General features: G+C 37.5%; 1 protein-coding gene across 2 annotated transcripts in view; it reads left to right on the top strand.

Moving 5' to 3' along the window:
* Positions 1-17,599, top strand: part of LOC114264780 (alpha-1,3-mannosyl-glycoprotein 2-beta-N-acetylglucosaminyltransferase) — a 32,581-nt gene extending 14,982 nt beyond the window's left edge. Inside the window, exons 5-19 of one of the 2 annotated variants that reach the window (XM_028205476.2) lie at positions 1,661-1,695; positions 1,827-1,903; positions 1,999-2,044; positions 2,169-2,231; positions 5,562-5,628; positions 5,714-5,782; positions 5,877-5,946; positions 6,064-6,125; positions 8,917-9,007; positions 9,107-9,200; positions 15,872-15,934; positions 16,038-16,076; positions 16,189-16,359; positions 16,988-17,115; positions 17,277-17,599. In XM_028205476.2, the coding sequence (XP_028061277.2) occupies positions 1,661-1,695; positions 1,827-1,903; positions 1,999-2,044; positions 2,169-2,231; positions 5,562-5,628; positions 5,714-5,782; positions 5,877-5,946; positions 6,064-6,125; positions 8,917-9,007; positions 9,107-9,200; positions 15,872-15,934; positions 16,038-16,076; positions 16,189-16,359; positions 16,988-17,107 (1,067 nt within the window). In that variant the 3' untranslated portion in view covers positions 17,108-17,115; positions 17,277-17,599. The remainder of the gene's footprint in view (positions 1-1,660; positions 1,696-1,826; positions 1,904-1,998; positions 2,045-2,168; positions 2,232-5,561; positions 5,629-5,713; positions 5,783-5,876; positions 5,947-6,063; positions 6,126-8,916; positions 9,008-9,106; positions 9,201-15,871; positions 15,935-16,037; positions 16,077-16,188; positions 16,360-16,987; positions 17,116-17,276) is intronic. The other variant, XM_028205477.2, reaches the window with a different exon arrangement.
* Positions 17,600-18,754: the final 1,155 nt, after the last annotated feature.

Raw genomic sequence — 18,754 nt, 5'->3', positions numbered from 1 at the left:
CGCTTGCTAACCTTGAGGAGAAGATGAATGGATTGAGTAAAGCTCGAGCAGTTCTCACCATGGCCAGGAAGAAGAATGCTCAGAACCCTGAACTCTGGCTTGCTGCAGTCAAACTTGAATTTGAGAACCATGAACCTGAGAGGGCAAGAATGCTTCTTGCTAAAGCTCGAGAAATAGGAGGTACAGAAAGGGTATGGATGAAATCTGCCATTGTTGAGAGAGAAGAAAATTCCAGCGGGCAGCAGAGGCAAAGTTGCCGGCCGGCTGCCCGCCGGTGAGAAAAAAATACAAGTTTAAATCTTATAGCTCTGATACCATGTAGAAAATTTAATGTATAAAGAGAAATAGAGAATTGTATTATTGATTGATTGATATTTTTTTACAAATGGTGAGGGGCTCCTTATATAGGAGATGTAGTGGAGTAGGTGGTAGTAGGTGGTAGTGGTAGGTGTGTAGTAGGTGGTAGTAGGTGGTGGTAGGTGTAGTAGGTGGAGTAGGTGATGGTAGATTTTAACAATCATAATGGGAATAATTTATGTTTGGACTGGTGATTTTGTTGGAAAAAATTCATGGAAACTTATGTTGTGTTGAAGGGCCCAGTTTCTTGTGCTTGCCTCATTTCTATGCTCATGTTTGTTGACATTATATTGTAAATGCAATGCAAAAAATGATAAGAGCTAGAAGTCAAAGCATTTATGGAAAACCCAGAGGTTATACTAGTTCGTTTACAAAGGACCAGAGTCCATAGATATTGGTTCATGAGAAATGATGACTCTGAAGAATCCAATAGCTGGTTTGTAACTTGTCATCCCTATTGGATTCTCAACCCAACCAGAAAATAATCGGATGCAGCGTTAAACTCTCCCTTCATCTTCATAAATGTGTCAGGCAGTTGGTAAACGCGACCAGTAGATAAAGAAATGTGAACAAAAAGAGAGATGAAAAATGCTTTTTTGGTTGATTGCCTCATGGAAAAGTCAAGTGGTGACACGTCTATCAGTGATTTCCTATTTTGAAGGACATTGATACAAAGCTGACTTCTGAACTAGTCACAGATGTCTCTTATTAAAGTTGTTTCTGCTTGACATTTTGTTATATTAAAGATAACATGAGCCATACTGTCATGGTACTACTGCTCTTAAACAAGACATCTTCTCTACCTCATTTCAACATACACAGACAACAACAACCAAAAAAAAAAATAAAAAAAAGGAAAAGGAGAAAAAAAGAAAGAAAGAAAAAAAAGCAAAAAAAGACAAAAGGAAAAGCAGTGGAGAAAAAACGTCAGTGTCGTGTCGCGTGTTTGTGCTTATTAGATCCTACTTACAGACTATATAGTATGATTGGAGAGAGAATGTGGTGTTATTTGTGGCCTTCTCTTCTTCTTTTTTCCCAGCTAATATTCTTGATACAAGGTACTCTAATACATATGTCACAATATCAGGTGCAGCTGTTTGGCACATTCAGGAAATATTCACATCATCTTTATTTATTTATTTTTAATAAAAGCAAAACTAATATAAGCAAATGTGCCTTAGTGGAGGTGAACCTTGTACACTGAAAAGGACAGTCTGTTACACTATTTCCCTGCACATTATTTCCCTGGTATGTGTGTGCTTGATATGAGTCGTATGACAGTTAATATGTTTTCATGTTGCAGGGAAAGGCCTTGAGAAAATAATTGACAAAGTACAGGTTTGGATGGAGTGGAGGTTTTCTTTTCAATTCTTCTATTTTGTTTTATTTTCTCTTTTTTCTATGGAGGTTTCCTTTTAATTCGTCATTGGTTCTAACCATGCAATGCATGCTCTTTTCTCAACTATAAGGTGCCAATGGCAGCAGTCGTGATTATGGCTTGCAATCGTGCTGATTATCTTGGAAGGACTGTCGAATCTATACTAAAGTATGCCTTACATTTGTGAGCTTTTTTTAGTGCTTCTGATTAAGTTGAGCATACTTCAGTGGACCCATTTTTACCAAATTCTTTGTGTTCTCCAGGTACCAAAGTTCTGTTGCTTCAAAGTATCCCCTTTTTGTATCCCAGGTACCTATATATGTATAGAGATTCTTCTAAACACAAGTTTAGATTTGTTTGATTCGTATAAATATTACTCGTTTGACAAGGATTTAGGATGGACAAGGCACCTAAAGCTTCTACTTTTTTGTAGGATGGAGAAGATCCTCATGTCAGAAGTAAGGCTTTGAGTTACAATCAGCTAACTTACATGCAGGTAAATTATTTTCATTTTCCAGCATGGCATGCTGATAACGAACATGGTTCAGCAAAATTTCATCGACTCGTACTTCTGTTGAATGAATTATGCCATCAAATGATTCTTTAGAGGGACAAATAAAGGCCTTGTTTGGCAAGAGGCTTTTTGGCTTTTTTTTTTGGGGCTAAAATTCACAAAAAGACAAAATAGGCTAAAATAGCCAACAAGACAAAATGTCATATCAAACCCATAATCATTTCACTTTTTCTCTCACATACATTACATCCAACTACAAAAAAATCTAACCATCTTCCCAAACACACAAATTTTAGCCTACTAAAATAGCCAAAAACTAAAATGACCTACGAAAATAGCCAACTTCCCAAACGAGGCCAAAATATTGCATTTGTGTGCTTATGCACTTATCTGTGGGGTGTTTTGGGAAGTTGGTAAAAAGCTGGCTTTTGGCTTTTTACCAAGTTTTTTGGCTTTTTTGGGGGTGATTTGGGAAGTTGGTAAAAAGTTGGCTTTTTTTATTTTTGGTTTAATATTTATTTATGGCATCAAATCAAAATAAAATGACCAATATACCCTTGCCAAACTTTGAAATTTTAAGTAATTTGTTAACATGGAGGGTATTTAGGTAATTTCACAGGGTAACTTTTTTGTCACTCGCCAAATGCAACAAGGCAGCGTTTTCGGCCAGACAGCTTTTTTTCACAATGCCAAAAACGCGTTTTTGGCATCTTCCCAAAATGGCACTGTGTCAAGAGTTGGCTTTGATTGTCAAATTGTGATATATTAGCCATAGCATATTGAACATAAAATGTTTCCATGAGCTAAAATACATTGAAATTATGAAATAATGAAGAAAGTAAACATATAAAAATTCATTCAAAATGCATGATATGTACATTTTTTAAAATATTTTTACCGTAAAATAGAAGACCTGTTTTTATTTAGGAAAGTCAGTTGCTCAATTTCGAAAAAGATGATATATGAGGCTGATTCGATTAAATTCTAATTATGTACATACATTTGGTTAAGTGTGAGACCACCGAGTTGGTTTTGGTGGGTTTTTTTTTCGGTGTCCATGGATTTTCTTAAGGTACAAAAGTTTCTGTACTAGTATTATTATATTTTTTAGTAAGCACTTGTATTATTTGGAGTCAAGTAAAATAAATTAAAATCTTATATAAATCAACTATAATAGAAGACATAGGAAAATTTTGGAGAGAATAAAATTTAAAAAATATATATTTTTTGAATTTTCAATTCCATCTTTCCTAGTTTTTCTCTTAGAGCCCAAAGCTTACGAGTTCGATCCTATATATGTAGGGAAAACAGATTTCTGAACAAAATCATGTTCTATGAGCATTTTCAGCCTTGATCCGAGTTTATTCAGGTCCACTTATAACTATAGTTGGTGGGGCTGCAAATGGCTAGGTCACTATCCTCCATTAGCATAAGAGGTGCATATTACAAACAGAAGGCAAAGTGGAAGTCTGATGAGTGTCTCTTACTTGGTCTGAAAGCCCGTTAAGCCTCAAGGTTGTGCCTTGAGGTTCTTTCTTTGAGCATCATCTAAAAGAATGAAAAGAATTATTTGGCTTACCCATTAATAAGGTAGATGCTATATATATATAATAAATTTATGATACGATTTAAGAAACGATATAAATCATGAAACGATATAAATAAGGAAACAATATTACATCAGTGATTGACACAATCACAGATTATATGTTTAATACTAAAAATAAAAAGATTCTATCTACTCTAATTTCTATATTCAACACTTCCCTTCAAGCTAGTGTGAAGATGTTCAATAATCCCAGCTTGCCAATGGATGACTGGAAGAAGTTGGAAAAGATTCAACGGTTAGTCTAAATAAATGCTACCGAACAAATCTGGTAATCCACTAAATAAAAAAAAGTCAAAAAGTGCTTAATACATCAGCACTACACCCTAGAAAGGGGGAAAAAAATAGGGACTGAACTACCCTAGAAGAGTTGCCGAAGTGTCTATGGCTAGGAAACACTCTGGTCGGCAACCAACAAGACCCTAGTCAGCATTAGAGGCCAGAGCTAATGCCGGGAGATAGTTTATGGTCATCCCAGACCGTTGTAGAAACTGGTTGGAATTAATGTCGGAACAGTTTAAGGTCATGTTGGACCATTGTAGGTACTGATCAAAATCAATGTCGGGACAATTTATGGGGTTATGCTGGACCATTGTAGGAACTAACCAGAATCGATGCCAGGACAGTTTAAAGGGTCATGCTGGACCGTTATAGGAACTAACCTGTTTCAATGTCGGGACAGTTTAAGGGGTCATGTTAGACCGTTGTAGAGACTAGCTGGAATTGATGTCGAGACAGTTTAAAGGGCTAATACAGAACCGATGTAGAAAACTAGATGTTGAACCACCAAGCGTGGCGCACACATAACTTATAACGTGGTGTTGAACAATGATGGCAACAAATAACTGAGTGCGCCAAGGGGCGGCTTATTAGAAAGTGTGTCAGGGGGCGGCTTTGGTGGTGCACCAGAGGAGGCGGCTTTAGTTGTGTGCCAGAGAGGGTGGCTTAGATGGTGCGCCAAGGGGGCGACTTGGGTTGTGAGCCGGAGGGGGCAGCTTGGGTGGTTCACATGGTATATTACCATGCTCACCATAATATAGGTATAATACCTCCTCTCAAACTCAAATAGGTTTGAAGATAGAAACCTATTTGAGGTTGAAATAGAGGGAAAGACAAAGTGGAACAGAAACACACAAAAAATGTATTGCAAGTAAAAAAAAATATATGATAGAGATATTTGGGATAGGAATAAACTAGTGGATAGAGGAAGAGATCACAAAGTGATACTGAAAGAAAATATGGCAGTGGAGTGGGTTGAGGTCCGGCAAGAGGCCAAGGCAAAGGCTGCCGCCTGCCAGTGAAGCAAAATTACTAGGTACTTAACCTAGCTCTAATACTAAAAAGAATGAAAAAAATTATTTGGCTTACTTATGATTGAAGTAGAGATCATTTATATATAATAGATTCATGATACGATTTAAGAAACGATTTAATTAAGGAAACAATACTAAATCAGTAATTGATACAATCACAGATTATATACATAATACTAAAAATAAAAAGATTCTATGTACTCTAATTTTTATATTCAACACATGTTGCCTTTTGCCTTGTGCTTGAGGTTTAACATGGAGAGCCTTTTGAACCTGTGCTTGAGAATATTACCCATGTTCCACAAAAAAGTGGATTGGCTAACTTGTTTCTAACGAAAAGAAGCTTTTCATATTTTAAATATATGCTTGAAGAGTAACTTCAGTTGGTTGCAGCACTTGGATTTTGAACCAGTGCATACTGAGAGGCCTGGGGAATTGATTGCATACTACAAGATTGCACGTAAGGGTTTCTCCTTTTTCTTAACTTTTGTAAGTTTTCTTCAAGCTTCATTGTTGAACATTATGTTAATGCTTGTGTTTTCTAGGTCATTACAAATGGGCAATGGATCAATTGTTTTACAAACATAATTTTAGTCGAGTTATCATACTTGAAGGTGCAACAATCTTGCCTTGGACTATCTTCTTACCTTTTCTTTTTCAGTGGGAATTGTGAAACAATTTTCTAAAATTTATTTTCATGGAATACAGATGATATGGAAATTGCCCCTGATTTCTTTGACTATTTTGAGGCTGCAGCCACACTCCTTGATAGTGATAAGTGAGTCCTGTTATGAAGTTATGATCTTAGCTACATTTCATTATTTGAACTTCAAGATCAGAGCTCCACAATCTCTAATTATCTTTTTTGCATTTTATTGTCATGAATCCATTATAGGTCCATCATGGCGGTTTCTTCATGGAATGACAATGGACAAAAGCAGTTTGTGCATGATCCTTGTAAGTTCATTTGGAAGTTTTATTGCTATATATTTTTTCTTCTAGCATAGCTGATTGAGAAACCAATGTAATACTTACCCTTAGTATAATCATTTTGCTTTAAATCCAGAGATATTTTTGCTTCGCTGGTTCTTGTGAAGCATTGTAATTGTTATGTTGACCAGATTAGTGTTATTTGCTCCAGCCCCTTCAAAGAGACACGTTTAAAAATTGATCTTTTGCATTTGCTTTAATTATGTAATTTTGTTTATGAATTTATTATTTCTTTTCTTTTTTGAACCTTTTTTGGTTGGAATATAAATATTAGACTTGTTGGAAAGGCAACTTTGATATTGAGAATAAAATTGAGTTGAGAATATTGTCAATTTTGTTATTTTTATTTATATTTTTTTCCCTGCTGATTTTTTGTTATTGAACTGGGTTGACTGGGTTTGTGGGTTTTGGTCTGGTTTCTGGATGTAGCTTTGTCGGTTCGGGTTTAAGGGTTAGGAAGATGGTTAAAGGCTGGCTTTTTGGTTCTTTTTGGCTTTTTAAAAAAATTGTGTTAAAAATATGAGAGATTGTGAGACTCAAAATGGTTTAAAAGCTGGAAGATGCTTTTAACCATCTTCCCAAAATAGGGCTCTTTTGGGAAGATGGTTAAAAGCTGGTTTCTGGATGTAGCTTTGTCGGTTCGGGTTTAAGGGTTAGGAAGATGGTTAAAAGCTGGCTTTTTGGCTCTTTTTGGCTTTTTAAAAAAAATTGTGTAAAAAATATGAGAGATTGTGAGACTCAAAATGGGTTAAAAGCTGGAAGATGCTTTTAACCATCTTCCCAAAATAGGGCTCTTTTGGGAAGAGTTAAAATAGCCAAAAGCCAGCTTTTAACCTATTTTGGATCATATCACCTCTCACATTTTTTACACGTTATTTCAAAAAAAAGTCAAAAAAAGGCCAAAAAGTCAGTTTTTAGCCATCTTCAGTCGTCTTCCTTAGAGACCATGATAGAAACCAACTGCTTTTATGATGGGACATGGCAGCAGCGATGATGCAAGGCAGCAATGGTGTAGTTTCAACTGAGATTTCTGATGGTTATTGTGGTTGCTTTCTTGGTTTAGAGTGTCTAACAATGTGCTACCAATGAACAACAGTTGCTGAATCGACTGTGTTGAAGTTCCGATGGATTATGGCAGATCAGACGTTGGCTGAAAGCTTCTGTTATGAGTACTGCTCTTGCTGAGACAATCGATGAGGATATGATGGTGTGAGTTGGTGGTGATAGTTTGCGGTTTTGCTCTTGATGTCGGATGGTTGGCGTGAAACATGCAACGGAAAGAAAAGAAATAAAGATCCATAAAAATAAACCCCTAACAATGACAATATTCCCACCTCAATTTTATTCTCAATATCAAAGGTGTGTTCCAATAACAATAAGCCTAATATTTATAGGCCTACCAAAAATAGGTCAAATAAGAAAATCCCAAAAATAAATGAAATTGCATAAAATGAGTTGAGAATATTGTCATTGTTAGGTTTTTGTTTTTATTTGTTTTATTTGTAGCTGTTTATTTATTTCCTTTTGTTGCTCCTTTCATGTGGACTGTCCGGCATCATTAATTCTAATCATTTGGGGACTCACGGAAGATTTGGGGTTGGTTCCCAAATTCCAATCCCACAAAACCTTGTTCTAATTATTATGGATTTGTGAATTTTGCGATTGAATCCAAAGAATCCAATTCCAAGGCTCCTCTCTATGAAACATTTAAAGTAAATTGTTGATGGTCTTGTTTCACTCTATACTTCAATGCATAGCCTTCAGCTTATCCTCACCCTCTAGTTCTTAAAAATTTGCCGGCAGTGTTTACTTTTGCAGTTAGTGGTACTTTTTTTTTTTTTGATTACTCAGGCCTCGTTTGGGAACAGGCTAATTTAGTAACTTTTTGGTTATTTGGCTAAAAAGGTAGGTAAAAAAAACTTATATGTTTGGGATGACTTTTTGGCTAATTACGAAAAGATGTGCAAAAAGTAGAGAGAAAAGAGAATCTTTGACTTTTTGGTATGAGTTGTTGGCTTTTTGGCTAAAAAGGTAACTTTTTGACTTTTTGACTAAAAAGGCAAGTCTCCAAACGGGGCCTATCTGGCTCAATCAAACTGACTGGTCCAGGGGACCAATCCCACCATCCACTAGTGGGGGGTCCAATTAAAATCGGCCAAAGCCCTATATAGTCTGCCCCAAGAAATTGTTTGCAACTAGAAGGTTTCGAACCTGAAACCACGGAGGGAACACACCCCCAAGTCCCAGGCCTTGATCATCAGGCCAACCCCTTGGTGTTAATCAGTGATACTTATATATGGGATGCTAGAAAATTGGTGCCACCTGTAACCTCTCGTAATTTCTTTCCCCCCATTGAGTTTTCTATGTTTTGAGTGAGCACACAAATGGCACAACTCATCAAGCAATGAACTTTTCACCCTTGGATCACTCCGTAGTGGTGATGTCAGCGAGTTTTATTACTCATGAAATCATTGCCTAGGTCCTCGTTTTATCTTCTCGCTGCTTTACACTTTCAGTTAGTTCCCATGAAAACAATGAGTTTCTGATTCTAAGATAGTTTTTTCGCTTATCCATAACGTTTCTATTTCAGTTAGATGCCTTATTTTATGGACGTTTTTGTTTGTGTGCCGTTGTATCCCTTTATACTTGTATCTGGAAATTATCCTGGCAGGCTGGCGAATATAAATTTTTCCTTTGACAAATGTTGCATAGTAAACTTGGAAAAGCTCTTTCTGATCAGCTTTATAATACTCTGCAGATGTGCTTTACCGTTCAGATTTTTTCCCCGGACTTGGGTGGATGCTGTCTAAATCTATATGGGATGAACTCTCTCCAAAGTGGCCAAAAGCATATCCTTATTGATTTAGTGGGTTATAGTTTGTTGGTCTAACCTACATATCGTTTTGATGCATCTCTTTTAAAATATTTTCTTTGACAAAAAATTTCACTTACTGGGATGATTGGTTGAGGTTGAAAAAGAATCACAAAGGTCGACAGTTTATTCGTCCTGAAGTGTGCAGAACATATAATTTTGGTGAGCATGTATGTACACCTACAATTGTGTATCAGTATCATAATATTAATTATCCAAGCCATTATTGTGTGTTCAAATTGGAAAATTTATGCTTTGAACTATTTAGTCGTATACTTCTAAAAGTCTATTTATCTGTATGTGTTCATGGCACCTCCAGAATTGCTACTCTTTCTTGAAGCAAGAAGCTCACAGAAAAACATAAATATTTTATTGTTTTGATTGCTTTAAAGTGTCTTTGAGTTAACTTTTTTCTTTCTTTTATTAACTACAAATCTGTATGCTGAAACGACCTAGATATGCACTGCTTTCACGGTGTACCAAATCTCATCTAATGATATCACGGAGAAAGATTCTTTTACATATCGTAATATGTGGATTCTTGACAGTTGTGCTAGTGACAATGCAAAGATTTGTGCAGTTGTGTACACTTCGTTGATTGTCTAAATAATAGACATGATCTTCTAACTCAGTGTACACTATTGGGTCATGCAGTTCCGGAAAAGTTAGTTTTAGGTTGAGTTAGAATGTAAAATGAAGGAATTTAGGGTTGGGATTTAGAAGGAAGAAGAAGAAGAAGTTTATATATTGAAATAAGCATTAGCCTCAACTTTACATCTGTCAAATATATATACAAAACCCTAACATAACATGACCATCTTACCCTCAACTTAAGTAAATATTAACAATAGAACAAAAGAACAAAATTCAGTATTCTAACACTCCCCCTCAAGCTGGAGCATAGAGATCGAACATGCCCAGCTTGACGGATAAACGATGAAACGAAAGCCGAGCCAAAGGCTTGGTTAGAATATCACCTAATTGATCCTCAGAACGAACATAAGGAGTCACAAGTTGTTTGCGGAGTAAGAGATCACGAATAAAATGGCAATCAACTATGATATGTTTGGTGCGTTCATGAAACACAGAATTATTGGCAATGAAGATAGCAGCCTGATTGTCACAAGACATGGTTATGAGAGTGGGAACAGAAAAACCAAAATCTTGGAGAAAAGATTGAACTCAGAGCATCTCAGAAGCAGTATGAGCCATGGCACGATATTCAGCCTCGGCACTAGAACGAGCAACAACAGTCTGTTTTTTGCTACGCCAAGTAACAAGATTACCACCAACAAAAGTACAATAGCCCGAGGTGGAACAGCGGTCAGTTTTATTACCAGCCCAATCGGCATCACTGAAGCCAGTGACAGACAAAGAGGAAGAGGGGCGATAGAGCAAACCCTGACAAGGAGCACGCTTTAAGTATTGCAAGATACGACACACAACCACAAAATGGGGTTGACAGGGAGCATTCATAAATTGACTGACTACACCCACGGCATAGGTAATATCGAGACGAGTGACAGTGAGATAGATTAACTTCCCAACCAACCGACGATAACGACCAATATCGGGTAATAAATCTCCAGTGTCACCATCAAACTTGACACTAGAATCCATGGAAGTATCACTGGGGCGAGTGCCTAAGAGGCCAGTCTCAGTAAGAAGATCAAGAACATATTTCCGTTGAGAAAGAAACAAGTCCTGAGAAGAGCAGGCAACTTCAATCCCAAGAGAATATTGAAGAAGGCCCAAGTCTTTGGTGTGAAATTGTTGTCCCAAATACTGTTTCAAATCAGCAATACCAGTGGAGTCACTCCCTGAAGTGATGATGTCATCCACATAGACAATAAGAACAATACTCCCAGTAGACGAGTGGCGAACAAAAACAGAGTGATCAAAGGCGGAACAGTGAAATCCATAGGCAAGCACAACAGCAGTGAAGCGATCCAACCAGGCACGAGGGGACTGCTTAAGACCATACAAGGCCTTCCGCAATGGATAAACAAGATGCTCTTGGCCGGGAACAACATAGTCAGGGGGTTGATCCATATAGACTTCCTCTTGGAGATCACCATGGAGAAAGGCATTCTTGATATCAAGCTGATATAAAGGCCAAGATTGATTAACTGCAACAGAGAGAAGAATCTGAACATAATTAAGACAAGCCACAGGAGAGAAAGTCTCCAAGTAATCAACACCATAGGTCTGGGTGTAGCCTTTAGCTACCAAGCGAGCCTTAAGTCGCTCAACAGTTCCATTAGGAAGATACTTAACAGTATAGATCCAACGAAAACCCATAATAGATTTGCTAGACGGTAGAGAGGTAAGTTCCCACGTCTGATTCTGATGAAGAGCGTGCATTTCCCCATCCATGGCATGCTTCCAACCAGAGATGGACATAGCTTGCTGATAGGTGCGGGGATTGGAAATACTAGACAAGCTACAAGCAAACGACTGAAGGCCAGGAGAGAGGCGATCATAAGAAACGAAATGAGCAATAGGATATTGAGTGCAAGTTTTGTTAGAATACTTTCAAAAATCGAAAACTCACATCAAGGATGATCAAAAAATTCTACAAAAATCACCATAAATATCAGGAGGCAATTTCGAGTCTAGGGGTGAAGGACTCGTCCGTACAGTGCTTACGTTATACTGACGTCATTGTACGACTGGTGACATCAGCACATCTCGGTCACCTCAGATCGATCTCCAGAGTCTGTAGAAACCTTTTTGATGAAGAATAGGTTGCTCTGATATGATACCAAGTTAGAATGTAAAATGAAAGAATTTAGGGTTGGGATTTAGGAGGAAGAAGAAGAAGAAGTTTTATATATTGAAATAAGCATTAGCCTCAACTTTACATCAGTCAAATATATATACAAAACCCTAACATAGTAATATGACCATCGTACCCTCAACTTAAGTAAATATTAACAATAGAACGAAAGAACAAAATTCAGTAGTCTAACAAGTTGGAAACATGTTCCTGAGAAACCCATGTAGAAGGCAACTTTAAAGAAATTTTAAGGGAAACCTCTGAGAAACAGTTTGGATACATTCTAGAAGTTCTTGTGAAACTAGTTGGGAGCTTCTTGAAAATGCTTATAGGAAATGGGAGGGAAATTAATTACAATTGTTTTCCCCATAATTTTTTTTTTTTTTTTTTTTTTTTTTGCTTTGTTTGTATTTTTGTAGTCCTCAATAATCATGAGATAATTCTGTTATAAGTTTCTAAATTTTTGTTTCTTAGTTTTCTTTTGGAACTTCTTTTGATAGTCATATTAGTTTACACCACAATTTACCACACAACTTTCTTCATGGTTGTGTCGGTTTGACTAAAGGTTTTTAGTTGTCCCAGTAAACTTTCCCATTTGATCCCCAATTTCCCAAATAGTGTCTTGCTTCATGTTTGCCATGGCAGTGATTGTTTAAATCGTGTTTCTTTTTTTTACTTATATTTCTATTGACTAGGTTTTCTAATATGGTTATTATTTAGGGGGAAAAAATGTATGCTAGCCTAAATTACTATCATTGCATTTGTAGTTCTGTAATTTTTGTGGGATACAAACAAATTATTGAATATGGCTCTCTCTCTCTCTCTCTCTCTCTCAAACACACAAACATCCTTAATGCATGCACCCATGCACACACTACATTGTTGTTAAAATGTACCAAAACCTACCACTACACCTACTCCACCCACTTCACCTACTCCACCTACTACTCCACCTACTACATACCTACCTCCTTTAATCTTCTATATATAGGACTCATTGTAAACACAATATATATAAATCAATAATACATCAATTTTTACATGGTATCAGAGCAGGTTTAGAACCTAATATTTTCGCTTCCCCGGCGGGCGACAACCTCACCTTAGCCGCCCGCCGGACCTCAACCTAGTCCGCTAGAATCTTCTTCACCGAATCAGTTCTTCTGCCGCTTGAATATTGCTGTACTCTAAGAAAATGACCCTCCGATCTACTTCCCTCTCTCTCTCTCTCTCTCTCCATACATGTACACCCAAATCGAAGATGTATATGGCATATGGATGGCCAGAGGTCATCCCTCTCGAATCTGGTCCCTGTCCTTCTTCCAAGCGGATCATCTATCTCAAACTCACCGATCGCCTGTTGCTCGTTGTCGCTCCTTCTCATTTGGAGCTCTGGAGCTCTTCCCAGGTTAAGCTTTCAGACAAGTTATCACATGGGCAGTTTCTCTGTATTCATGAGATGACTGTACAGGCTTTTAAATGCGTTCTGCGGGCAGTGGTTGCTGCTACATTAGTTCTGATGCTTGGAGAGCCTGAAAACGGGCCAATTAAATCGATCCTGTAAAAAGTTTAGTCTCTCGTCTGGAGGCAGCTGGACATAGTTTTAAAGAAGAGATATGAATGGAATCTCTGCAGCTTGCGAGGAAATTTGCAATTCTCTCTGGCTTATGCCATAAAGTGAGACTCAGAGTGTGTAGACAAAAGATGCATAAGAAAAGCAACAAAAGATTCTTCTTGTTGCAGGTTTGTGTTGGTGACAGCTGTGGGATATGAACCCACGCTCTTTTTCTCATCTATCACACATCCACCACCCACGTTATTTCACACTTTTCTTTTATTTTAATATATATATATCTATATTTTTTTATTATAATATATTTTTCTTATCCCTACTTTTATTTTATTTTCTTTTTCCATCAATATTTCCTTCTTCTACAACTCGTTAGTGAGCATCACCCTTTTTCTATTATCTTATTATTATTTTTTATATTCCACAAAAAAAAAAAAAAAAAAAACCATCCCCAAATATTTTCTTTATCCGTTGTTTTATTTTATTTTATTTTTATTCTTACACAAAACAACAACACCAAATAACACCACAAACATTCCACACACTTGTCATTTCTTCATGCCGGGGATCAACCCCGATCACCATTTTACACCAAAAAAAAAAAAAAAAAAAAAAAAAACAAAACAAATAAAAAAAACAAACAAAACCCAAACAACCCCATCCACAGGCGGGATTTTTCTTCTCTACTCTGCCGCCGGTCTCTTCTTCTTGCCTCCGTCCTGCGCGGCCCTTGACGGTGTTGCCTCCGTGTTTCCCACTCCACTGGGCACGATCACTACACCCTGCTCCTCCACTGCAGCATATGGCGGACCTCCAAATCGAAACATCACGGTGGCTTTCCGCTTCAGCTCCTTGTTTTCTGCCTTTAGCACACTTATCTCTGCTCGCGCATCCTTATACATGCGTTGGAGCAGAGCCAGTTGGGCGTTTAACTGTTGCACCTCATTTGTCCTACTCTGCAGCCGGTGCGACAAGTTTGTAACCGCAGTCATGGTTTCCACACATGACTTCAATGTATACTGATTGGCTTCAATATCTGTTTGTCCTGCCATTTTTTGCTCCACCGACCGCATCGGAAAGTTCAACGGAGCAAAACTAGAGGTGTTTGGTTGAGGTTCACGGGCCGCCACACCAGTTGTCTCTCTTGTTGCCTTGTTGAGGTCGGGAAAGAGAGTGAGCAGACCACGGGACGAAGAGGCCATATTCTGGGTAGCTGAACGGGAAGACGAGGCCATGTTATGGGTTGCTGAGTGTTTCAGAGAAGGGTTGGTTACAGAGTGTTTCAAGATTTGCAGCTCTTAGCGACAAGCTCTCAGAGAACGAAGAGGTTTCAACTGGTTTGTTATGCTTCCAAGCCTCAGCCTCCGCTTCGGTTTATAAAGACCATGATGAAGAGGCAGACACGCGCATCATGCGCCTGTCGGTGCTCGCCGACAACTTGGGCGCGCCTTTTGATGGCACGTCTTTTGATGGCACGCCTTTTTATGGATTGGGTACGCCTTTTGATGGCACGCCTTTTGACAGATTGGGCACACCTTTTGAGGGTGCGACTTTTTAGGGGTCCGACAAGACTCTGTAAACTGTCCCGACATTGATTCCGGTTAGCTCCTTCATGGGTCCGACAAGACTCTGTAAACTGTCCCGACATTGATTCCGGTTAGTTTCTACAAGGGTCCAGCAAGACTCCGTAAACTGTCACAACGACTGTCACAGCATTGTCTGCTACAACGGTCCGACATGACCCCATAAACTGTCGTCTATATCGGTCTGCCATAACCATACAGTCTTCTACAACGGTCTGACACGACCATACAGTGTCTCCTATCCTTTTTTATTTTATGTATTTGTCTATTTTCTTGTTTTGTTAGTCTCTCCAAACTCAAGTTGGTTAGTTCCTATCCCCCTTGAGTTTGCGGAGGGCTGTTAAAATGTACCAAAACCTACCACTACACCTACTCCACCCACTTCACCTACTCCACCTACTACTCCACCTACTACATACCTACCTCCTTTAATCTTCTATATATAGGACTCATTGTAAACACAATATATATAAATCAATAATACATCAATTTTTACAATTGTTCACTCATTTCCTGACCACCAATTAAATTCTACATATCATTATCTTTGTTTTGGCAGAATTTGTTTGGTTGAGTTTTCAAAATTTGTTCTCTCTCTCTTTTTTTAAAGTAGAAACTAGTTTGACGAAAAAGCACCAACAAAATGTTTTCAAAATTTCAAAAAACATTTTCACCCCAAAAAAGGAAAAAACTATATGAAAATGATGAGTGTTTTTTATTTTTTCAAACTAGTCTTTAGTTTTTTAGAAAACTCAACCAAACAGGGTTGAGATATCTTATATTTCCTGTACTGTGAGGGCGTTTCCTTTAAACGATTTTGACATTTAACATCAATTATAAGTCATCATTCCCTGCTATTGGTTTTCTTAAAACCTTTCTTCTCTGAGTCTTACGGTGGTTTCCTTGCAGGGTTCTAGTTTGGGCCAGTTTTTCAAACAATATCTTGAGCCAATTAAGCTGAACGATGTCCAGGCATGTGACTATTTCTTCTGCATTTTAAAAAAATTAAAAAAATCTGGTCTTAGTTTGTATAAATTTCTCACAGCATCAATGATTTTTTAATTTTGCTGAAAAGGTTGATTGGAAGTCGATGGATCTGAGCTACATGATGGAGGTATAAGATACATGCAGCTTACCAATAAGATATATGCAAAAATGATCATCTGCGATGAACTCAGTTTTTTCTATATTTTTGCCTAATCCTTTTTTTTGTTATTATTTTGTAGGATAATTATGTTAAGCACTTTGCTGACATGGTTAAAAAGGCAAAACCTGTCTATGGAGCTAATGCTGTTCTGAAGGCATATAATATTGATGGTGATGTGTGTGTCCATTACAAAGACCAGGCAGATTTTGAACGCATTGCACACCAATTTGGCATTTTTGAGGAATGGAAGGTACTTCAATTCATATTCTTTTGTCTAACTATAACTAGGTGGTTTTTAATTGATTTGATTTGATTTGATTTGGGTCTAGTACAGGCTCGGTTGCTAGATCAACAATGAAATGCATTGGAATTTTAAAATGAGAGAGTTGGGTCATTATTTTGGATACAATACTTAAAGCTCAATCTCAATTCAGCTATTTGAACCGACACACACCTTTTTTGGCTCTTAGAAAATGATCAGTGGAACCTATGTCATTTAAAACTTTTGGCATTATTCTTCTTCTCCATTAAATAAAGAAAATCTTAATGTTACATTGTTGCTATTGCCTCCTAGTGACTAATTTGTAAAGCAATATCCTGTTGTGTGGTGTTTTGATTGTGTTAATTAAGCACCCTGTAATGAAATTATTTTCTAACTGTAACTGATATCAAAATTATTTTCTCCCTCTTTCTCACCCATGCTCTGATTCACTTAACACGCAGATATAGAATATAGTTTTCCTAATGATGTACAGTAGTAAGGTATTTTCCACGTGTATTGTATGCCTGTTCTGCCAGTAGTTCTCATCGTTTAAAATTGTTTGTTTGCATTCCCTCTTCCTAGAAATGACTCCTTGTATTATTTCCTTTTTTCTCAGGACGGTGTGCCAAGAACAGCATACAAAGGAGTAGTAGTTTTCCGATACCAAACCCCAAGACGTGTATTCCTTGTTGGCCCAAAATCTTTCCAACTGCTTGGAATTGAACATGCTCAGTAACAATTGAGGTTAGTGATTGCATGCCTTATTTTATCTTGTTTGGTAGCATTGGTTTTGAGCAATAATCTAGAAGATGCATATGCTTCTTTTTCATTTATGTCAAAATATGTGAACTAATGATGAATGTTCTCTCTCTCTCTCTCTCTCTCTTTCTTTCTCGTACTGACAGATTTTGTTAAGAGAAAATAATCCAAGAGTTAGGCTTCTGCAAAAGAATTGCTTTGGAGACATGGAAAGTTACACTTCTAATCAAACAGAGAGAGAGAGCCACAACCATGCTTGTTATTGCTTGATTTTCTTGACAAGCATGGATTTTGCTTTAACACATGTAAGACCTTCAAATTATTTGTAAAAAATGCCACATCTTTATGGTACTCAAAGTTGTTATTTTCCTGAGACAAGTAAATACACAACACAATTGAATACAGAAGAAAATGATAGTTTTGTGGGTTTTTGAATGTTTTTTTAAAGTTATTTTTATGTTGAGTTCAACCCATATCTTCAAAGCGAGGCATTACACTATTTCTTGGTATGTGCCTCATTTGACTTAGGCAAGCTTGTTTTTCATGTTATCTTGTTTTTTACTAGTACGGTCATCTGTTAGACAATTTAGATATACATCAATGCTGGTAGAGCCAGGGTGTAGTTGCAAATCTTCTCCACCTATTATGGTGAATTGGACTTGATCCTGTGGTCCAATTTGTTGATTTTAAAATAGTACAAAAAGTTCACCAGACTGCTTTTTGTCTTTGGATTACCCAGGCGTTATTATCCTCGAGCATGTTTTGAGTGTGGCAAACATTTTTGGCACTCACTATTGTTTGGCTTATGGTGATTAAAATGGCCATAGATTTGTAATTCTTTTTAGATGTTTTTACACACACTATTATAGCCAGAATGCTTCTCTTTGCGTTAGGCTTTCCTGATCATGGAACTGGTAAGCATGCTGGCTGCCAAATTCGGCAAGTCTGACCGTATCAGAAGTACACATGGCTTGAGAATCAAGATCGAAACTGACCTGGAAGTTGTATGTGAAACAGAAAATACTGGTGGCATACTTGGTGGGTATGTCTTGCTTTACTGTTCTCTCTCTCTCCCCCCACCTACAGGAGCATCTCACGGCCTGGACTTGTGGTCCTGGCTGGGATTTTTCAGGGATACAAATGTTCAGGGGTAAGTTTTAGGCCTCTTTGAACTCATTCAGCCGTTGGTTTCATATAGAAATTAGCAGATAACTGGCCCCCTAAAGTTTTTACATGGTAGTGGATGAGTGAGTGCCTTGCAATTTGACAAAAAGGAAAAAAGAAAAAGGAAGTCTTGAAATATTCATAGTGCCGACATGCGGGATACCACCTCTTTATTTCTCATTTCTCACATCACGTGGGTCTCACATTTTTCTCTTGTTTGTGTCTCATTTGTAAAATGTTCCTAGCTTGACACATAATCCAGTTGTGTTGCTGTCATTCCATTCCATTCCATTCCATTGATCCTCCTCTTGCTTGCCTGCCTGCTGGCCTCACCCCTCTTCACACGCAAAAATAGAAAAAAGAAAAGAATATTAGTAGGATGAAGATAGATTGATGGTGTTTAGAGCAACAAGACATTCCATTTATTATTTTAATAAATAAATAAATAAGTTGGTGGCAG

The sequence above is a fragment of the Camellia sinensis genome, chromosome 2 (genome assembly GCF_055761805.1).
Source record: "Camellia sinensis isolate YWXY chromosome 2, ASM5576180v1, whole genome shotgun sequence".
Taxonomy (NCBI): domain Eukaryota; kingdom Viridiplantae; phylum Streptophyta; class Magnoliopsida; order Ericales; family Theaceae; genus Camellia; species Camellia sinensis.
Note: the sequence above shows the minus strand (reverse complement) of the source record. Positions and strands in the feature narration are given on the sequence as shown.